Source organism: Lagenorhynchus albirostris, chromosome 12, assembly GCF_949774975.1.
Source record: "Lagenorhynchus albirostris chromosome 12, mLagAlb1.1, whole genome shotgun sequence".
NCBI lineage: Eukaryota > Metazoa > Chordata > Mammalia > Artiodactyla > Delphinidae > Lagenorhynchus > Lagenorhynchus albirostris.
The window spans coordinates 32,463,985-32,488,150 of record NC_083106.1 but is presented as its reverse complement, the minus strand read 5'-3'; the positions used below and the strand labels follow the sequence as shown (position 1 = coordinate 32,488,150).

Below are 24,166 nucleotides of genomic sequence, written 5' to 3'. Positions count from 1 at the left end.
TATTTAAAGTGTAAAAACGGAGGGGTAACTGTCTTTATGTTGAATTCCTATACAGTTATGTAACAAGAGCTTTGACCTCAATAACCTGCATTTCAGAAGAGTCAGTTCTTGATCTAGCAACTCTATTAGTTGAAGTTAATAATAGACCATGGGCCTTCCCTGGTGGCGCAGTAGTTGAGAATCTGCCTGCCAATGCAAGGGACATAGGTTCGAGCCCTGGTCCTGGAGGATCCCACATGCTGCGGAGCAACTAGACCCCTGCACCACAACTACTGAAGCCCACACATGTAGAGCCCGTGCTCTGTGGCAAGAGAATCCACCGCAATGAGAAGCTCGCACACTGCAATGAAGAGTAGCTCCTGCTTGCTACAACTAGAGAAAGTCTGCGCCCAGCAATGAAGACCCAATGCAGCCAAAAATAAATAAATAAATAAATAAAATTTATAAAAATAAAATAAAATAATAGACCAAGTTCTTTTTAAACATCACTAACTATATAACTCATATTTATGAGCATGAGTTCAAAATACTTACTTCAAAACCGAGTTTTAAAATAACTTACTTCCTTTCTAGCACATCTGATTCATTCCTAAGGATTAATTCCCAGATCCTTCATAGTTCATCAGGGCCAAAAGCCTTGGACCTTAAGCAGTTTCTCTTTTTCATCAGGGTCGCAATGACAGAAAACAGAACAATACACACTTGATCAGATAATTAATGACATGGTTTGGATAAGACTGCCAGCATCCTAGGGACAGAATAATTGATTTTCCATGTGTCATTTGCCCTCCTATGAAAAGCACAAGCTGGAAGTCTAAGGATCAGTGATAACCTTCAATTATGTTAGGGTTAAACCCCTTTTAAAATTGTCAATATTCAACCTTCTTTAAATTTTAACTACAAAAGTGACAGTTTAATGTGGTTCAACCTAATGTAAAGAGCAGGAGAATCAACTGTTCTTCAAAATGAAAATGAACTGCAGCATGAAAGATTTAATTAAAATATAATATAGGCCTTCAGTCGAAGGATTGTTCAACATTGAGATGTTTTTCAGAAGACATTTTTATAGCTTTTCTCGTTAAGATGTACAAAGAAAGACAGTGAGAAAAAGAAGGAAAACCAATTTTGTGTGAGAACCCTGATTTAAATACAGTTCTGGCTTGGACAGACTAGGTGACATTTTACAGACGCTTCTCCAATTCCTTGATTCTATGACTAAAGTTCTATGCTATAAAGGTTAGCTTTGGGGCTGAAGCTAGAAATTAAGCATTGAATTAGTTCATCATATTCTCAATCTTCAATGCAAATTTTTACCTTAATCACAAAACCAAAGTGTTGGCCTTCTTTTTCTAACATCTCCTCCTCTGGTCTGCTTGAGTCCCAACTAAAATATTTCCATTTGCCATCACAAACTGCTTCAACTGTCATGGCCTTGCTTTTGTCGTGTGGATGAGATGAAATCTTTTCCATTATTTACTTAAGCATACTGCTATTTTCATTTCTGTGTATGTGTGTCTGTGTGTGCATGCATGTGCATGGTGTCTGTGTCTGTGTGTGTGTATGCGTGTGAGTGCATGGTATGCGCTAATCTTGTTCTATGCAGTTGCAGATGCAGATGCCACTGTAAAAAATCTAGAACAAGAAGCTGATCGACTGATAGATAAACTCAAACCCATCAAGGAACTTGAGGATAACCTGAAGAAAAACATCTCTGAGATAAAAGAACTGATAAACCAAGCCCGGAAGCAGGCCAATTCTGTAAGCTCTTTCTGCTTTCAGTTATCAGTAAATGATTGTAACTTTTGGTGTTATTCCCAGAAGGAATACCTTCCTTCAGTGTATCCTGTTGAATGATCTCTGGTTCTTTTCCTTTAATTTGAAGCTATTTGCAGGTGAGGTGGGGAATGGAAGATTAGATATTTTTCCCATAAATTTCAAAAGACATTTCTTGAGAAGAGTAATCACTACTTACTATTTTAGAAATGAAAGTTCTGATATATTTTATTATTGTTCGAATAGAGTTAATACAAACTGTAAGAATGAAAGCCTGGTTTTTGTGTACTAAAAAGGCATGGATGAGAGAGCCTTGCTCTTAATGAAAGCAAAACAGGCCAACCAGTGAGGCTGTAGAAGGAATGAACGGACGAGGTTATAAGGAATAATAGCATAGAGGAACTGTTATTTTCTATATATTCTTTTGTCTGAGTACAAGCAACCAAAAATTATTTTGCTTACAATTTCTACAGTTTTTTGGAGCAAGAATAGGAAATACTTCACTTGTCTCAAAATTTTTCTCTTTATTAGAAGAGAAGACTATAAGGATAGAGGCATAACTTTCTAGAAGGTAGCATCTTAATGAACCAGGACAGAACTGTAAATGCCAATATGAAACTTTAACCTTGTGAAGTCATCTTATGATCTTTATAGAAATAGAATGAAAAAAAATAACAGTTTTCATGTTATCAGGCTTAAACTGAAATCTTTTCAGATACCCAAGCCTTCCATCTCAAAAATTCCATTTTTTGATACAAATGAACTTATTTACAAAACAGAAACAGACTCACAAGCATAGAAAACAAACTTAATGGTTACCAAAGGGGAAAGGGGAGATAAATTAGGAGCTTGGGATTAACAGATATACATGATTTTATGTATTATAGATAAACAACAGGATCCTACTATATAGCACAGGGAACTATATTCAATATCTTGTAATAACCTATTATGGAAAAGGATCTGAAAAAGAATATATATATGTGTATATATATACACACATATATAACTGAATCACTTTGCTGTACATCAGAAGCTAATAAACATTGTAAATCAACTGTACTTCAATTTTTAAAATTTATTTATTTTTATTGACATATAGTTGATTGGCAGTATTATATTAGTTTCAGGTGTACAACATTGTGATTCAATATTTTTATAGACTATACTCCATTTAAAGTTATTACAAATAATGGCTATATTTCCCTGGGCTGTATAATATATGCTTGTAGCTTATTTATTTTATGCATAGTAGTTTATATCTCTTAATCCCATACCCCTATCTTGCCCCTTCCCCTTTCTTCTCCCCACTGGTAACCATTCGTTTGTTTTTTATATCTGTGAGTCTGTTTCTGTTATATACATTCATTTGTTTTAGTTTTTAGATTCCACATATAAGTGATAACATGGAGTATTTGTCTTTTTCTGTCTGATTTCAGTAAGTATAATATTCTCTAGGTCCATTCACATTGTTGCAAATGGCAGAATTTCATTTGTTTTTATGGCTGAGTAATAATCCATTGAATATATATACCACATCTTCTTTACACGTAGGTTGCTTCCAAATCTTGGCTATTGTAAATAATGCTGCTCTGAACACTGGGGTGCATGTATCTTTTCAAATTAATGTTTTCATTTTCTTCGGATATATACCCAGGAGTGGAATTGCTGGATCATATGGTAGTTCTAAAAAGTTCTATTTTTAAGCAACTGTGAAGCCAAAATGACCAGAAATAACCTTTCTTAATCCATAAACTTATTTTTTTAGTAAGTGGCCAAGAATATGATGCCCAAGTGACAGTATATTCTTCTCCCTCCTTATACATACCTGATATCTTTAAACCAGGTCAAGACAATAAGTTCAGGTTGAACCTTGAAAAGGAATTCATGACTAATTGAAGAGAAACCTAGAAAATGACAGAAAGATTAGTGAAGATGAAGTACATAAACTCAGAGTAAAAGAAGCAGATAGACATACATTGAACTACAATATGAGAACCTTGCAGGCAGTAAGGATGACAGGTGAGCATTGTATATGTGAAGCACAAGGTGAAAAGAAATCAGATGTTACTCCAAGGTTTGGATTTTTAAAGATTTAACCAGTGCAGAAAAAGCATCTCCTATGCACAAGGTCACATGCTGTGAGGCATGTTCTTCCACTCGAATAGTTTACAACGCCATAGAAGAAATAAGATATGTACACAAATAACTCTAAGATAAGGCAGAATATTGTGCTACATTCCATGAGCGCTGGGAAGTGCTATTAAGTTTCTGAAAGGAAAGATCACCTCTAGTCAGGGCGGGAAGATTTCCTGAAGGGAAGGATGAGCCAGGCTCTGAAATTGGATAGTGCTGGTCATGGGATGAGAAGGTGAAGAAGGAGAACATTCTGAGGAGAGGGAATGACTTCAGCCAAGGCAGTGAGAAAAGGAGGTTTCAGGGTCATTTCATGACAGAACAGTCTAATTCGCCAAGACTATTGTTAGAGTGAACATTAAACTAGAAAATTCAACGGAGGCCAGGTTTTCTCAGGTAAGTTGAATGGTAAGTTAAACAGTTTCTTTTAGCCACAATTGTACCTGAGATAAACCTCATTGGTGAGGAGAAGCTGAAAGTTCTTGAACATGAAATGCAATATAATCAGAACGGTGATTTTTGAATATGAATCCAGAAGTAATTTGTGGGATAGATGAGAGAAACTAGAAAGAAGGAAGCAAATTTAATAAGAGACCCAACTGTAGCAGTGGCAGTGGTAAGAGAAAGAAAAAGATTGATGTATCCCTCCTGTATTTTGCCATGTTAAGTTTGAAGAAGCAGTCATAGTAACTGTTCTCTTGTGAATTCCACACTTAGCCACATTTTCTGACTTAGTTACCAAGCAGGGAAATCTGTACATTTTCATTATTTCTTCATTGTAAAGAAATCTAAATATATGCCTATATATTCATCAGTTATAAATGCTTCCTCTTCCCACCCCTACCCCCCTGGAAAGAAGGATAAAATTCTGGCATGTAAATATATAAAACCTGTCTCAAAATACAAAATGAAAGAAAGGTATAAAAGTCATGCTTGAAAAAACAATCATTGTCTGTGCCTTTTAAGGAAATTTGTAACTACCTTTAGAAATGGAAGTTACAACAAAGTTCTTTGTTTTTTGTAAGATGTTATAAATTTGTAAGCAGCCAACGTTTTTTTCAAATGGGTTTTGTACTAATTGAAGATTACATTTGCCCGATTTTAGAAATATATTTGTAATCTGGCATGAGTGTCTGGACGTGGCCCTAACACATATTCAATATGACCAAGAAATTAAAGACATTTATTTTAAAGTAGATTTCCCCTTGTTGTTGACTCTGAAATTGAGTGGCTGATACTCTTTTTAAATGAATGACCTAGTTAACTGGATGAAAAACTGCAGTGAAAATTCAATAGATATAATAATGAGATCCTCAATAATGTTTGAGTTCATGATGACGAATTGGTAAATAATGTTGTATGAGAAATGCCTTAGAGAGACCTACTTCTTAGTGATTTTTGTTTAGAAGTCTTACTAACAGTTCACATTAGAAATAACAATAATTAGTGGCGGGGGTGGTGGTGTGATGAATTGGGAGATTGGGATTGACATATATACACTAATATGTATATAATGGATAACTAATAAGAGCCTGCTTATTAAAATTCAAAAATTCACACACAAAAAAGAAATAACAATAATTGATAGCAACAAATATCTTAAGAGGATGTTTGTATTTCAGAAATCTCTCCCCTCTTATGAGAGGATTGTATGTCAGAGGTTTCTTCTAGAGAAATTTATAAATATTGTCCTTTGATTTACTTGTCTTAAGGTATATAAAACAATATAATTGGAAAACAAAACACAAGGTATTTAAACAGAGATTAGTAGCTATTGACTGGTTACAGATAGTTTGGGCTGCCTGAATATCTCAGATACTGAGGATATATTCAAAACTGTAAGCCAGAGAACAGAAAATCCAGAGGGTTTTTATAAAAATGTGTAAGAGTTGAGCAATAGGTTACTTTACAAGATTAATTCCTGGCATATTGGGTATAACAATGCCATGTTGTTCAGAGATCCATATATTTTTGATATGTAAAGTATGCCATAAGGCAGAGTAATTTTAACTCCTAGAGATGTTAAACACCCTTAGTTCTAAAATGGCTACTCAGACTTTCAGTCCTCCAGTGGAGTCTCATCAGTTGAATTAGGCTTCAGTACTGGTGCTCTGTCTACAACGCTTTGAGAACCCCGCTTTCAACACTCCAGTCATGGAATCCCCTACCATTTTTACCAGGTATACCCAAGCAAGGGCAGAAACATCCTGATCAGTCATGCATTCCACCCATATTCAGTCACTTCTTCTCTAAACAGTAACCGAGGAGTATTACTACATTGTGTTCTTTATAACACATATGAGTTATTTGTAATAACAAAAGAAATAACCAAAATAACATATGATGGCTAGTTTAATCACAAATAACAAAAATGAGTTATACCTTTCCCGGTTGTTTCTCTGCAAGTCATTTTTTTTTTTTCCTGTTAAAAATAAATAAATAAATTTTATTAAGTCAGTTTGATCTTTTTTAAAATCTCTAATAAATTGTACAGTGTGACATTTTAACCATTATCAGTTCTATTTTGAGATTATTCCTTCTAATAAAATTCATTAAGAAAAGGGGAAAAAATTCCTTGATACAAATCTGTTGTCAAGCCTTCTGGACTTGATCTGTGTTCTTTTGCAAGTCATTTTGATTCATCTACTCTTAGCATTTTATGTAGAAGGGAAATCCTATCTTACCTTTGTGGAACAAAGAGCTACCTTCTTAACTGAAAAGCACACCAGCAGGAAGACTAACTCTCCAGGGCAGAGAGCAAACACTCTGGTGACCAGTACTGTGCTCCTCAGTTGGCAGTCTGGGTCCCACCCTTAGAGGGAAGGAAAGGACAGGGAGAGCAGTCTAAGCAGCAGTCGTCCTAGATTATTCCAGCCCCAGCCCCACACAGAACTCCGTTAGGGTGAGCCCCTCTTTCTTTCCAGCACACTGTTTTCTTTGCTTGGAAATGCAATTTGGATAGCAGATTAGGCGAGGAAACAGTACAAGTATATGACTTACACAGGATCCGCAGGAGATTCAACAGATCTGCTATATCCCTGGGAGTTCTCAAACATAGATGAATTTACATATTTGTCAGAACCAAAAATCTCTCCTTAGCTTTCTCTTTTGAATCCAACCAATTTTGAATCCAGCACGTCCTCTGTGTAGTCTGTACCACCCTTGGAGAGGGGTGCTGGCGCTGCCTAACACCTACTCTCTCATTAGACTCTTCAAGACACCTCCTTGTCTCACCATAAGATGGAGACGGGTTTGGTGTCCTAGGCTATCTTGTTTGGAGTTTGCACAGCCCTTTTATGGAGGTAACAGTAATAGCCGTTGGCTTTCTCCAAAGTGTGCAAGGTGCTATAAGTGATGAGAAAATGGAAATTCACCCCTAGTGAGGGCCAAGAGGCTTCCTGAAGCCTGAAGCCAGGAATTTGAATCAGTGACAGAAGTTTTGTATGTGTCTCCGCCTCCTACTTTGAACACTATCACTAACAAAGTAACAGAATCTCTCTGAGTCCAAACAACAATATTGCTGTCCTGAAAGTACCTTTTTGATAGTATACATGAACCAAAGAAAATTAAATGGAATAATCAACTAGTGTTATTTGTGATTGAAGAAAGGCTCCCTAAGTGTAAGTACAAATTGGTACAAACAGTGTCAGCTCTAGTCACATAGGAATTTCTATCTTAGCAATTTATAGTAATTTTTAAAGTACTAGTCAAAAGAAAAAGGAGCTGTTAAATACATTAGTGATGATAGTCACTGGAAATTGTTTCTGTTCCTTTTCCTGGTGACTTAATAAAAAGGTATAATTTATTCTGAAATGTATGTTCTGAGTAGAATGATAATTCTTCTTATTGTTAGAACATCTGGAACAAAATCTAGTTGGCCTCTTTCAACTGTAAGAACATGGCAGGGTAGGTAACCTCCGCTCAAAACCTAAAAGAAAAATGGTTTCCTACTTTAAGTGATACCAAAATCACTGAAATTTGAATTGTAAAATTTCATTAAACAACCTGAATGAAGATCTATACCATTAGCTTCATATAAAATCACCTCTTGAGAATGTTCCCCTATTCATAAAGGAGTAAGTTATGAAGGCAAGAATTTGTTAGTTGCATGCTTCAAAAAGTAGTGGCGTGCTAACAAGCCATGAGAGACTGTGAACAGCTCATTGTCAAAATACTGGTGGAAAGGTGCTCTTCTGTGCCCTCATTAATGAGTATAATGGGGTCTGCATATGGGCATTTAATGATACCATTTGCTGATGGAAAAATAACTTCAAAGAAGAGAAGATGATGGCTTTGTGATTGGGAGCTACTTCAAACTTTCTGAGAGATTTAGTCTTGGTTCTTTGTACCTCGTTTTTCTTAAAGATCAAAGTATCTGTGTCTTCGGGAGGTGACTGCATTCGAACATACAAGCCAGAAATCAAGAAAGGAAGCTACAATAATATCATTGTCAACGTAAAGACGGCTGTCGCGGACAACCTCCTTTTTTATCTTGGAAGTGCCAAATTTGTAAGTCTAACATTCAGCCTTTCTTTGGCCTACTGTGTATGTGTATAGTCAGAGGTTAATCCTGGTAGTGTGGGACATGTATAGAGTCTAATATAATGGTCCCAAAATTGAATAAGGTAGCCTTTCAGATTCGAAAACCTCAGAATCTTACCTCACCAAGTTCTGAAGTGTCAAATGAAGTTAGAAGGCAAATGAAATGAAAACTTTTTACAGTGTTTAAGCATATCTGCTTTCATTTGTGAGTATACCAGCATTTATTTTTGAAGTATATTTTCAGATCCAGCTATTTAAGAAGAAAGATTAATAGGAATGAGGCTTTTTAAACATTTTTCTCTAACTAAGAAATTACAATGAACTTTCATGTGAAATGAAACTGAAAATTGTGTACTATTTCTTACCAATGAAAACTCTTCTGATTCATGTTGAATTAATGACTCAAACTGAAATAACAGAAATTGTATCTAAAAGAGCTCACCTCAAACTTCTAATTCCTTTCATTTGACCCATTTGACTTTATACACATGGAGACCTTCCAAAATGAACAAGACTTTTCAACAGACCACTTATCACATAAATCAATACTTGGAAATCAGGTGAGAAATTTTGGATCACCTTGGGTGAAAAAGCATACCTGGCCCCTCAAAAACGTCAGTGCCCATGGTGAAAACAATGAATTCTGAACCCAAATATTTGTGTTTATCTCTACCACAAGTATCAGTGCAAGAAAAGACATTTGTCTCAATGTTAGACCTAATTAGAATTGGTTGAATTAACACATTTGCCTCAGCACTATGAACATGTGTATGGACATTGTATTGTAAAGATACAATAATAAAGTATTATTTAATCGTAGAAATAATAGATCATATTATTTGGGAATCTTTATTGTGAGGCTTCTAATTATTTCATATATCTGAAAATGGTACCTGTTGAAAAGACTCGGCTGGCTTCCTCTTTCAGGGTGCCTTACATCTGATATCTATTGTTTTTGTGTTTCTCTGCACTAGATTGACTTTCTGGCTATAGAGATGCGTAAAGGCAAAGTAAGCTTCCTCTGGGATGTTGGATCCGGGGTTGGACGTGTCGAGTATCCAGATTTGACTATTGATGACTCATATTGGTACCGTATTGAGGCATCAAGGTAACTAACTCAATAGAGATTAAGATCATTGACAGAATTTTGAAGTAGTTTCCTAGTTTACAAGAAAAATTTTATCTCTGTTTCAAGAAGGTAGCTATGTAGGTACGCACACACATATATACGAACGTTATATATTATATACATGTATAAGTGTGTGTGAATGGTACCTTTGTAGAACATGTTAGGAATTGACAGATCTTCAAGGTATTGAACAGAATGACCGGTCCTTTTTGGCCTCCTCATCTGGTTGTCCTGTAGAAACTTTGAGGTTAAGTTGTTTTCTGTTGCCCTTATTCAGTACAATCCAGAGCCTAAGAGGTGCCATTGGTATCTGTCTTTGGTGCAAAGTGCCTCTTCTAGTCTACACAGCAGTCTTGGCTACAGGTGGGTGCAGTATCTAAATGCTGGCATGAATATAAAATATGTCAGGTCCACACTACTTGTGGGAAGGAATAGGAAATTGATTAATTCTATCCTTGATGCTTTAATTTAATTAACTTCTAACAGTGTACAGATTACTTGTAGAATCCATTCTTGTCCCCAATACTTCCTCTTCATTTTCTCCTCTTCTTTTTCTAATTCCCAACTACCTACTAAACACAAAGCAGCTAACAGTCAAGAGGTTTTGTTAAAGGCCAAGGGAAGTTGATCAGAGATGGGTAAAGAAGACTTGAAGATCTGGTGATTGTTGAATCTAGGTGATAGATACATAGAGTTTCATTCTATGGGTGTACATGTTTAATTTTTTCACAATTAAAAGTTTAAAAAAAACTTAATGAAAAGAAATATCTTCAATTCCTTTTTAAGATCTTAAATAAAAGTGTGTGTGTGTGTGTGTGTGTGTGTGTGTGTGTGAGGGAGAGAGAGGAGAGAGCAACAGATAAAATGCTTACATGTGTGATGGTGGGGGAGGGATTAAGTACTTTATTGGGCTTAAGAATACTTATATTTGCAAAGTACAGTTCTTCTATTAGAAAAGATGTATTCTTTTAAAGAAGAACCTTATTTATAAATTCATTCTATTGTTTCTACATATTTCAGTTAATACTGCACCCTCAAAGATAAAAAGATTACCAAAATGAGACAGTAGGGAGAGAAATATGACAAAGTTTTGTTATGACTGCTTGTCTCCGGAAAAAGATCAGATTTTCATGTTTAATAACTCATGGGAACCAATCATTTAAAAAAAGAAAATGAAATACAATAATAATAGCTTCCAAAAGTCTATTAATTGAATCTAAATGTGAAGTTCTTCTGTACAATTTGTATACACAACTCTGTAGCCTGGATTTTATAGTGTACACATTAAGATGGTGTGCCAAACAATAAATGATGCATGATTCCAGGAAGACTACTTCAGCAAATTTGGATCCAAGATAATCAGGGATTTTAGGAGAAATTATGCAGTTTATAATGCAGAAGCGTGGCTTATTTGGGGTTCACTTGCTGAATTAAATTAGACTGAATGAAGTAATATAAACTTGTTTAAATAGTCCATGTAGGTAAATAGCATATTGTTTTGTAAAGCAAGAGGAAAAAGACTTTCCATTTAACCAACAGCAATTCCATCAGCTAATTGTTGCTGTGTCATTTCCTATCTATCACTGGACACATTCAGAATCAGGGTAGATTGCTCAGTGGTCCTGGTTGAATCTGATGGTAAACGTATAGCAGAGAGCAGATTCTGGGTTTTGATTTTCAGCTTAATGAATCTGGAATGTTTGAAGCTAAACACCCAGCTATCTCTTAAATATTCCAAAACAAATCTCTACATTTTATATCTTTTAAATCTGAAGTGACCAGAAATGTGATACCTACTTCATTTTCTGTATTTTCTTTCATTTCATTTCAACACGTACCCTGGAAGAACTGGGAGAAATGGAACAATTTCCGTGAGAGCTCTGGATGGACCCAAAGCCAGCATTATGCCCAGTACATACCATTCAGCGTCACCTCCAGGGTACACTATTCTAGATGTGGACGCAAACGCAATGCTGTTTGTTGGTGGCTTGACTGGGAAATTGAAGGTAATGTGTTGTTCTTCCCCATTCTGTTTATTTAATCTCTGCAGACAATTCCTGGCATGATGACTTTGGGCAAAGACATGATAAAGCACTGCAAAAACTTGACCACTTTTTACTTAATTTGTTTTTATGAAAACATGAATATATTTTGAGTAAGAATTTTCTTCCTTGAATATGCAATCTGGAAGCACAGTCTTTTTAAACCTATGTGTATTTACTTAAACAGTTGTTTTGCCCTCATCTGTGGCATCAATTTTTTGATATTTTAGTTGCCTCAAGAGCAAAGTGTTTTCTAAAGATACCTCATTTTCTGAATCAATTTATGATTTATTGATATAAAGTGCTATAAAGTTCAAACTCACATCTAATTAAAAGATTTATGAATACCTTGGGAAATATCACAGGAGCCATAAGCCTTCAGATCATGATCCGATTTTTAAAGTTTTCAAGTTGCTCTTCTCATTCTTACCGAGTAATGCACTTAATATTCATAATTGCTTTGTGATAGGTCCTTATGCATTTCAGATTGCAAAGTGCCTGCATTTTAAAGAAGCTCGTGTTGATTAAGTGGAGTTAGGTGTTGGAAAACGACCTGTGGGTGAGATGTAAGAGCACAGCCAAGTACAATGTGTAATCCTGGGTCTGGCAGAATCATCCTGGGATGAGATTAGTCAGAAAATGTGAAAAGCCAGGGTGACCCCAAATTTATGAGAACTCAACCTTCATATAGAGTGAGGTTGTTTTATTTGCTTTGTGTATGAGATGTGACTCTAAAGTATTGGAATGGATTCCACAGCTACACACTAAAATCATCCTCATTTCTTAGAGCTGCATATAAATATATATGGTACATCGTAATATATAGTCATACTGCCAACTTTCTTTCCTCCTCAGAAAGATAAATATAGGGATAGCACCGAGTAATACAAAAAAAACATGAATTTTGAAATTAAATCCAGGTTGAATTCCCTGCTCTATCACTTACAAAAATATGACCTTAGGCAAGTCACTTAACCTCTTGGGCTTCAGTTTCCTTAACTAGAAAGGGAGATAAAAGTATCTACCTTGCTTGCATATTGTAGGATACAGTAATAAACTTCTATAACGTTTATATAACCCTTACTATTTGCTAAGTAATGTTCTAAGTAATTTACATGAATTAACAGTTTTCATAACAACCCAAAAATGTAGATAATATCCTCCTCATTTTATAGTTAAGGACTCTAAGTAAGAGAGAAGTTAAATGATTCACCGAAGATCACACAGCCATCAGTGGTGGAACTGGGACTTGAACACTCGTTACCAGGCACAAGAATCTCTACTCTTAATCACCACCCTTTACTACCTCAATGAATAGCGAGATTACATGCCTAAGATATGGTAGTCACACCTTAAATTGCACCTTAAATAATTCTTCTTATTATTCAGATGTCACTAGACATAAAGAAACTTATTTATGCCAGTCTGAGGGGGAAAAAAAACACAAGCAAATGAAATCTACAGAAAATCTTCATCATTTTGGCCAAGAGTTTCAAGGCTTCTGCCATACCAGAATATGAACCAAAAAACTGAAAACAAGTAATTAAATCAACATGCTAGTGAAAATTCAAAGGAGCAGGAAAATATCCCAAGTATAGTTTTTATGATGCAAGAAGGAAAAGCAAAAAGCAAATACAATTCGCAGGTAGGATAATCAACCTCTGGAAAATTAAGAGAAGCTTCCACAGATGACAGAGAATTCCAAGGACTGTTCCTGACTTGTATTTGTCAGTGTCTGACAACATTCCTTCTCCATGGCAGTGCCCCACTTGATCATAACGGTAGGAAGATGTATGTGTTGATGAGTTTAACCTAAAATTATAACTATAAATGTTTAACTACTCAGTGACTATCTTCTATTTTTTCTAAAATCCAAACATATCAATTCACTTTTTCCTTCCAGGTTATTCAGATAAATGTGGATTCGCCTTGGCAAAGTGCTTCTAAAGTTGTAGAATTGTAATATATTGACGCTAAAAGGAATAGTTGTTCAAATTACAGCAAGGTTCTCTAGAGTGGATCGGATCATTCCCCTCCTTCTTGACTGCTAAATACCCAGAACTGACATGTACACACTGCTATATTTAAAATAGATAACCAACAAGGACCTACTATATAACACAGGGAATGCTGCTTAATATTTTGTAATAACCTAAATGGGAAAAAATTTGAAAAGGGATAAATGTATATGTATAACTGAATCACTTTGCCGTACACCTGAAACTAATACAACATTGTTAATCAACTATGCTCCAATATAAAATATAAATTTATAAAGACCTTTCCTTGTGAGAATGACACCAGAGTTGTCATTCAACAAATATTTATTGTGCCCCTATTCGATGTCGGGCTCTGTGCTGTGTATGCCTGCAAACAACAACAACAGGGACCCTTCTCTTATAAATTTACTCTGTCCCTTCATTCTCCTGCCCTAGAAACCTACTTGGGTGTAAAAGGAAATGAAAAATTGGGGACAGCAGTATCATAGGGTAATCAATATGCAAGCTTTTTTCCCCTTTATGTAGTCAGTATGTACCCTTTCTCGTAAATCTCCTTAGTGGATAGGAACACTTACTTTTATTAAACACCTTCTCTGTGCCAGGCACTAAATGTGGTACCATAAATAAATTCTCTTAGTTAATTCTCCTGATAATCTCATGTTACAGACCAATAAAAAAAATAGAATCTCAGAATAAGCAGTTTACCTAAGGTCGGAAGCTTGGAGTGTTCACTTACTAATGGTGATAAACTGGTAAAGCACAGAATAACCAGGATCCATGAGGATATTATATGGTTAAAAGATGGATACGTACACAACCAAGACTTTCACAAAGAGTAGGTAATAACTACTCCAGATTCTGCTGCTCATCTAATAACTCTCATGGGTACTCTTAATTTTTCTGTGAAATTCTAAACTCTAACAAATACGTTTCTCTCTTCAGAAGGCTGATGCTGTACGTGTGATTACATTCACTGGCTGTATGGGAGAAGCATACTTTGACAGCAAACCTATAGGGTTGTGGAATTTCCGAGAGATAGAAGGTGACTGCAAAGGATGTACCGTCAGGTTAGTGGAGAGGAGGACTCTTCCAAGGTCTATCAGGCCTGTGTATCACAAAAGCTTTAATTTTATTGTGCAGTGTTCTATTATCATGTCGATGATATACAACAAGTTTGAAGCGATTGTGTTCAGAGGTGGATTTACCAGGAAGCTAAGAAACTTTAAGTCCCCTCCCTCACTGTGCGGGCACCTTCCAAGGATTTGGGAAGTATCCTAGTACTTTGACATGGTCATGTGTTTTTGTGAAATTTGCAAAGGTAAGACATTTTAGCCTCGATCAGTTAAGACTACTATCTCCTTCCACTCCAGCTTACCTTCATGTTCAGGAGGTGTTGCGTGTCTGTGGCCATTCTGTAGTCATCATTTATCTTTACTTAAGGAAAGGGCTCCCTAAACTGATTAAGCTTCAGGCCTCTCAGAGCCTGGATTCACTCTGCTTGTGTTTACAACAAAATATAGAACGATACTGCAGGTTTTATCTCCCACAGGATTTTTCAAATGACACACAGCATCATGTATGTGCTTTTCAAGTGGAAACCCATGGGACTTGGAGATTCTGCTTAAGAAGCAGAGGTCAAGATAAACCGGGAGAAAGTTTCATAATAAACATCACCAATTATAAGATAGAGGTTAGAATGTTGGAATTCAAAAATATTTAAAAAGCATATAAAGCATATATAAATATTCTTATATAAACCTGAATAGAGGATGTAAAACAATTAAGAAGAAGTAGAGGATTTCTCTGCATAAAAAACTTAAAGCCCACTGATCATCTGAGCCTACAACAATTTTAATTATACTTAGTTAAAGCTATAAAATTTAAATTAAATACCTGGAAGCTTAATATATATACATAGTAACTCTAACATCATTAGGTGCTAAGGAGTTTATATTTTTTATTTCCAGTATAAAGGGAACATGTACATTGTTAGGACCTAAATTCTCCATTAATGTAGCAGAGTATACTTCACATTTTCTTCTCAACATCTCTAGAGTTTTATAGAAGAAAGTAGCCCAAAAATATTCCCTCTCCAAAAGTTTTAACTTTCATCTTTCTACTTTTTTTTTGTCATCATGGACTTTTCAGTATGGCATTGAGGACAGTTTGAAAGCCTGATCCATTCATAGTTTAAAGTGGTTTTGTTAATAATCTTCAATAAAATCTAATATAGAATGTTGTCTGTAAAATTCTTTCAATACAAGGACAATGAGCTCTACATTAATATTCTGCTACTCACAAATCAACACCAACTTTTCCGTAAACATTTCTTTGGTAAATTTCTAAGTAGGATTTTCCAAAGCTTATTATCAAACAAATGTCTAAAGTATTTAAATGTCCTTTCAGCAGTGCATATTATGTGTTAAGACTGTAGCATCACTAATTATCAATTCTGCAAAGATCTTGGGCCTTCATTATATAAAGTGTTATATGAATTAATATAATTATAATAGGCTAAAGTTCTACATTTACTGAAATAATTCCTTATTTTAAAAATTCCTAATATACGTTTTTGAATTATACTACTATTTTGATCAAGAATGTTACTGTTTTTGTGAGTGCTCTGATTACAAAGTCACAAATTTTGAGTGGCTTGCCCTAGCCCTATTTTTCCATAAGCCTTGGTAATTTTAGGAAAAATGTTTTAGAACTCCTGGTGTTTGTTTTCTTTTCAGGAGAACATATAACACATTTTAACATAAAATTAATGGTTGCACTTTTAGAGCAGAAATGGTAAAATGGGGGAGATGAAATAGACAAGGCTACAAGACACAGACTAGGAACATTTTGTAGAAAATCTTGGAATGTGAGTTTTAGAAATTTGCACTTATTCAGTAGTCAGTAGAAAGGATATAATTTTTGTAATGTTTTAGAAAGGAATATCTGTCAGGGCTATAAAAAAAAGTGTATCTTATTTTTCTTAAAAAATAGGGAAAAAACTGCTACTAGTAAAATATATTTAGCTGAACACTGAAACAATGATGAAATATTAATATACTAAACTTCAATATTCATCTAGTTCTATGGTTAACAAGCTTTACATGGAAGAGCATGGCTGTTCCAAATAGCATAATTAATCTTTCCTAACTTGACCAGAAATCCAGGTTCAAAAGAGAAACAAAAGGCAAGTTAAGAAGCTTAGCATTTATTAATTAGAAAAGAATTGTCACTCTTCCTGGTAAATGTATTGAAAATGAATAGGAAAACTCTAGCATAATGTTAGATGTTGAAATATTGAGTCTATACCTGGAAAGATTCATTTTTCCCCCACCTCCAAGTCAACAATTTGAAGCCAGATTTACTGGTTTTAGCTAATGAATTAAATGAAGTAGGCTGATTTTCATCTGTATGTTTTGCTATTCTTGTACAAAACTCTTGCTCGAAGATTTGCCTGCTGCTTGAGTAGAAGCTCTAATAGGGTTGGAGTAGATCGAACCCTTTCGTCTCAGAGTGGAGACACTGAAACCTGAGGTGTTAAAGTGACTTCTGAAATTCCACGTCAGACTCCAGGGTACCTGCCATCTACTCTGCTATTTTTTCGATTGTGTGTTGAGGAAATTAATAGATTAAGGGCATGAGAACACCAGGATACAAATATCCCAGCGTTTCCGTACAAGGAAAATAAAATGTGATATATATTTTTTTTATTCCAGTGCCTCTCCTGACATTATATATGAAGTTTTGTATTTTTTTCTCTTCAATTTGTGAGTAACAATGCACTGGACCAAAGCACTCGGGAACGTGTCAGTGGTGACTCTCGCACCCTACTGTCACTGGTAGCATGGCAGTATATAATGCAAAATCCTAGGATTTGAGAACCTCATGGAACTTCTCCTTAGTAGATGCTACATTACATTTTCTTATCTCAAATGTGGTGCTCTAGATTTTAATGGATTTGTTATAATGATGAAGGAAGGCCAAAATTATTCAGCTGATTTATTCACATAAATTATATTGTTAATAGGCTGATTTAGTCCCTCAACCTTTCAGTGAACATGTTTCATGAATATTGAAAAAGCATCTTTTAAGGGTACATTAGAAAAAAAAAATATATGGCATCATCTGATCTTATACCTATTTAGATGTATCTTAAATTTACAAAAACCTGACTGTGAAACGCATAGTTAAGACTCTTCCCTTCCTTTTGTCTTCAGAGTTTTATTTCTCCTTTTCCAGAAACAGAGAGAAAGCCAACTTGTCTAAAATGAGTAACAGTTCCTCCTCCTCAAGGCCATTAATGTTTATACCCTATTATTTTTCTCATTAGCCAAGATTGCATGCAAATACTATTCTAACCTCTTGTTATTTTATGAGATTACTATAATATTTCTCATATCTCCTCTCTTCTCAAGTTAATACAACACTCCAATTTCACAGATTCAAATATAAGCTAATACGCAGATATTAAAAGTTTAAAAATATCTCCACAATCAAAACTTACTCTTTTAACATCAATTAGATAAGATAGATAGATGATAAGTTTTCATTTGAAAAAAATCTTTTTAAATGTTATATTTACAAGACTTATTTTAGATATTCATTAATTATTCAACCAATATTGATTGAACATATATTCTCTGTGAGGCAATTTGCTTTACTAATATCCCTTTCATTCCACAAATATCTACCAGATTCTGCTATTAGCCAAGTACTACACTAGATGCTGAGTTTGTGCCTGGCATGGAGCCTGGCCCATAATCTCTACTTGGTTTCATAGAGCTTACATCCTGGTGAAGAAGACAGATCAACAAACACATGTAGTTAGAGGAACCCTTCATTATCTGAATCTAATCTGTCCCAGAAAATCCTACTGCATAGCAAGAGTTCAGAGAATAGAAGCCTATATCCTGGTACGGCTTTTTTTTTCTTACAACTTTAAGTTAGTACCTTTCAACCACCTTCACTCTTCAGCCAACCCCTACTCCCTATTATGTTATGTATTTGGGAAATGTAATAATGCATTCTCAGCCCATTCCAAAATCCCACTAGTTCACACCACTAAAATACACTTAAACACTAACATAACTAGCCACCAAGCACTTCAGCAAAAGTAGTTAAAACATCAGTGACCTAGTTATTGAACACCTAATAAAGTCAGGTGAGAGATGGTGGTTACTTGGTCTGATGGTGGCAGTAGAGCTGGAGAGAAGGGGAAGGATGGAAGATGTATCTGGGATGGTTCCTGCCCTACAAGAGCCTACAGTCCAGTCTCAGAAGACAGTGTGATATATTGAATACTGATGGACCAAGTAGACATCGTCTGATTCACGTGAAATGTCTCTCTTCAGTCCACAGGTAGAAGATAGTGAGGGGACTATTCAGTTTGATGGAGAAGGCTATGCATTAGTCAGCCGCCCCATTCGTTGGTACCCCAACATCTCTACTGTCATGTTCAAGTTCAGGACATTTTCTTCAAATGCTCTCCTGATGTACCTTGCCACACGAGACCTGGTAAAGATTTGCACAGCTGATCTTTCATGACTGAAAATATGCTTGCTTCTTTTCTGTAAGGTTCCAATGCAGTTATCACTTTTGTTGAATTATCAGTTATTGTTCAAAGGAGTCTGGGATGGCTGTGTAATACCCAAGAGTGGTGCATAGTGTTTATGTATTTCCATCAGTAACTTTAATTACAGATACAATTTAATTTTTATTTATTTTCAGTATACCTCCCTTATAATCCTTTAAGAGAAGCACCCAGTAAAGATTCCCCCGGTATGGAAACATGCAGCTAAAAAACTATTCCTTAGTCTTCTTCTAGAGACCTAAGTCAAAAGGTTGTTCTAAAGAGCCTCATTATTTTTTCCAGGTCAATATTTCTTAGTAAATTCTTTCAGGAAATGTACTCTTTAGTTTGCTTAATATGTTTTCAAAGGAACCCAATTTTACTCCTGTCATAAAAGGACACATCCTAGTAATTTCGTTGTGACCATTTGCACCATAATATCACACCCACAAACATTCACAAAATAGTAACACCAATTCTGTATCCAAAAATGGATTTCACTTACAGATCAACACAGTCAGTAATTTAGCCATAAAGCCCTATTATAAACTCCACAAAGAAAATGAATACTCATATATTTCTCTGTGTATCTAATCACTGGTGTGTTTTTACTCTATTAATAGAAAGATTTCATGAGTGTAGAGCTCACTGATGGGCACATAAAAGTCAGCTATGATCTGGGTTCAGGAATGGCTTCCGTTGTCAGCAATCAAAACCATAATGATGGGAAATGGAAATCATTCACCTTGTCAAGAACTCAAAAACAAGGTGAGTTTCTGTAGTAATAATGCACTCAGAGCCTTAATCATGCTATCCAAAGCTCCCACGTACCTAATCATGAGGAAGACCCTGTCTGTTATCTTAGGTACTCACAAATTCTGTGAAAAATTGATACAGTCATTTCTTTGGCTTAGCTTATAGGTGGTTTGGGTTAGACATGACTGATTGAAGAGCCAAATGGTTCTCTGTCATTTTCTTTTGAAACTGAGAGCTTAATTTGAAAGCATGAAACTGTCTTACAACTTGTAAAATTATATCCTGTAGTAGATTTGAAAATCTTGTGTGCTTTCCTTTTCTTCCCATTTTGCCAAGATGTTTCCTTTAGAGTGACCCACAGGTAGAATTTGTAGCGGGGATAGAGCACAGCTACCAGTTCTTTATTTTTTGAAAATGCCAAACATTTGTATGTGTGCAAGTTAATAATTAATAATAATGTAACATTTTTATGATTCCAGGACATTTTCAAAACACTTTCACAAACATTATTTCATTTGCTCATGAAGCAGGTATTTTGTTCTGGTTTACAGAAAGGAAAGTGTAGACTCCAACTTATATGTGGTCCCAGACATATATACATAAGATCTCACAACCAAGACAGAAATCCAAGCCTATTAGGTCTTTGCGGACTGCTATTTTTATCTTAGTATAATTCCGCTAATTCTATGTACGATGGCATTACCAATATCTGCAAATGAAACTTAGATTCTTCTGTTTATATAATTAGACTTCATTCATTTTGAACATGCCAGTGTGACATTTCATGAAAATTTAGGTATAACTTTGCACCATCTTTCATTCCTGCACTTAACGTATATCTGCCAAGAACCAAGTAAATACTCTGCAAGAACTAAGTGAAGTCTATAAGTCCTTGTCTTTATGGAACTTGCAGTCTAATGGGGGAGATGGACAAGTCAGTCAATGGTTAGAGAGTAGAAATCTAACTGCCATGTAGAGATCTGCAGAGCAGGCTAGGAATCTCAGAAGAGAGAAACGTCAAAGTCAAACCCAGAGGTCAGCCCCCAAGGAAGCACCCTGAGGCATGAGCAGGGGCTGAAGAGTACTCTGGGTGAAAAGCACCTTTGGACAATTCAGAGAGGTGAACATTGTATGAAAGCCTCAAGGGCTCAGTGAGCATAATACATCATTATACATCTTGTTCCAACTGCTTTTCCTTGGAACAGGAAACCCTGGAGAAACTCCTCAGTTTGGACAAAAACTGGTTTTGCACTCATAAAATAAATTGGAATACTGTTGTCTGTATACATTGTTCCCGAGTAAGTTACATTTGCGTGTTAGAGGCTCGGCACAGTAGTTAAGAAGAATGTTTAACTTTGTTTGATCCAACACTTCCCAGACTTCTTTGATCACCAGAATCTATCCATGCCATAGTAGCATTGGCTGAACACACTTTGGGAAATGCTTTAGGAACTACAAGTCAATCCATAGGCTAACAGGATGAATGTTGGCAGAAAATTATCAGATGAAGCTGGAGAGAATACAGAGTCAGTTTATAAAGGGCCATATGAGCTAAACTAATGAGTTTAACTCTTCCTGAAATCGATAGGGAACTACTAAGAGTTTTAATCAAGAATGTGACACCATCAGATTTGTGTTTTAGTAAAGTTTCTTTAGCAGCAGACTGGAGGGTAGATGGTGACAATTTCAGATGCTCCTGCAGTCTGCAGGAAAACGAGGGGAGGAGCAAGGAGAAGGGAACCATGAGAATGGATAGGAAAGAATGGAGTTGAAAGATATTAAGCATTTTAAAATTGAGGAGCTTTATGATATACTCAGTGCAGAGAGTAAGATTTTTTTAAAAAGGAGATCAAAAATGATTCCTTTTTTTTTTCCTTAAAATAACAAAGAATATGTCAGTGCCATTTACCAAGCTATTGGATACAGGAAAAATGCAGCATAGTTTTTTAGAAAAGATGCTGAGTTCTATTTTGGATGTGCTGTATTAAAGGTACTCTTAGTATCCTTAGCAACCTAGAGAAGCTGTGTAATTGACAGGCAATTAGTTACGTGTATCTGAGGATTAGCAGAGTTCTGGGGCAGAGATGGATAGCTACAAAGCATCCTCATGTTTTAAATCATTGTACCTTAATAGAGATGAGAAAAACAAAACAGTCATATCTAGAATAAGGTGATCCAAAGCCCTTGAGCAAACAGTAATATTGAAGCAGTATAGTAAAGGAAGAGCCCACAAAGGGAGCTATAAGGAAATAATCAGAGAAAGGAGAAATAAGAAATGGAAATTTTCAGGTTAAACTGGAAGCAGGGTGACCAATTAGGTACAATAGTAGTTCAGACAGATGAATGATGGCTTGAAATAAGAGTTGCAGTGGGACTTGACAGTAAGGAAATGCAAAATGAATCCACATGTGATACCACTATACGGTTACTAGAATGTCTAAAATTAAAAAGACTGAACATACCCAGGGCTGGCAAGGATGTCAAGTAAGTGGAATTCTTATACACTGCTGACGAGGATGTAAATTGGTAGAGCCACACTGGAAAACAGGTTGGCAGTTTCTTCAAAAGTTTAATATAGACTTGTCACATGAAACAACCAATCCACTCCTAAGTATTCACCTAATATATGTGAAAGCATATATCCATACAGAGACTTGTACCAGAAGGTTCATAGCACCTTTATTTGTGATACTCAAAACAACAAAAAATAAACATCCATCAGCAGGTGAATGGATATACAAATTGTTGTACATGCACACAATGGAATAGTATTTAGTGGTTAAAAAAAATGAACTATTAATTTGCACACAAAATGGATTAATAACAAAATAAGTTTTCTGAGTAAAAGAAGGCAGACAAAAAAGTACATTTATGTGAAATTATATAGAAAACATAAACTAACATATGGTCACAGGAAGCCGATAGAGGTTATTTGTTGACTGGGTTTTGTAGGGAGGGACTGGAAGGAAGGATGACAAAAGGAAACTTTTGGGGTGATGGATATGTTCATTTCTTGACTGTGATCATTTCATGGATGTATAGAGATCTCAAAACTTGTCAAATTGTACATTTTTAAATATGGGCAAATTATACTATGTCAATTTTACTTCGATAAAAGTGTTTTTTTAAAAAAAGGACAGAGGGAGTTCCCTGGTGACCTAGTGGTTAGGATTCCAGGCTTTCACTGCCGTGGCTGGGTTCGATCCCTGGTCGGGGAACTGAGATCTTTCAAGCCGTGCAGCGTGGCCAAAAAATAAAAATTGAAGATTAGAAAAAATAAATTTAAAAAATTTTAAGAAGGACAGCTATTAGAGTTATTTAGGAGATGAAATTAGTAGGGCTGTTGATTGGTAAGATGTGGAATGGTGAGGAGAAAGGATGACTCTAATTTAGGAGGTTGGGTGGGAGTCTTAGTGCCACCAAATAAAATAAATAATACAGATCTGGGAGGAAAAAGAGAACCATTTTAATTTGGAATATCAACTGGGGATGTATATAGTGACTCACCTGTTGAATGTGGATTTTTAGGCAAAAATCAGGTCCAGGCATATATATTTCTGAGTTGTCAACATATGGTAAGTAAATATAAACTTGAGCTACCCCGAGAGCTGAAACCTGACAAGTGGCCAAATGAAAGCACATTAGGGAACATCAGCGTTTCAGAAGTGTTCAAAGAAATAGGTCCTGGGGAAGGAGACTGAGAATGATGTTGGAAAGGCAAGAGAAGCTTGGAGAAGTTGGCATTATGGAAGTCAAAGAGGAAAATTCTAGAAGGATAGAAATTTTAACCTCACATACTGCATAGATATGGATTAAGATAAGGATCAAAGGACCCCATTGGGTTTGGTTGTAGGGAGGGCACTGGATTTTAGCAAGATCAGAATCCATGGAATAGTGGGACAGGAACTCAAGTAAGGCCATTGCTCCTTTTCAGATACCAGATTAGTTGCTTTATTCTCAGCTAGTTTGTAAAAGCCACTGTCCCTTGAAATTCAAATCCACTCCTTCAGGAGGGATTCCCCACCTTCCCTGAGAGACAGTTAGTGGAACCACAGTCACTAATAGAAGTGCTTCCTATCCCCTCAAGTGCATTGATATGGATGCAAGATTGATCATTTAGATTTTCAGTGGACTAAGAGAGAGAAGAAAAGAATTACCAAAGTAAAAACAATTCCTTTATAACAACTCCTTAATAGCATTGATTATAAAATACTTGTTAAGC

General features: G+C 35.7%; 1 protein-coding gene across 1 annotated transcript in view; it reads left to right on the top strand.

Annotated features, from left to right (window-relative positions):
- LAMA2 (laminin subunit alpha 2) overlaps window positions 1-24,166 on the top strand; it is a 605,756-nt gene that overhangs the window by 532,675 nt on the left and 48,915 nt on the right. The window contains exons 45-51 of the mRNA XM_060167667.1: window positions 1,604-1,758; window positions 8,275-8,418; window positions 9,426-9,559; window positions 11,427-11,586; window positions 14,565-14,689; window positions 18,971-19,133; window positions 19,812-19,956. Coding sequence (XP_060023650.1) covers window positions 1,604-1,758; window positions 8,275-8,418; window positions 9,426-9,559; window positions 11,427-11,586; window positions 14,565-14,689; window positions 18,971-19,133; window positions 19,812-19,956 — 1,026 coding nt within the window. The remainder of the gene's footprint in view (window positions 1-1,603; window positions 1,759-8,274; window positions 8,419-9,425; window positions 9,560-11,426; window positions 11,587-14,564; window positions 14,690-18,970; window positions 19,134-19,811; window positions 19,957-24,166) is intronic.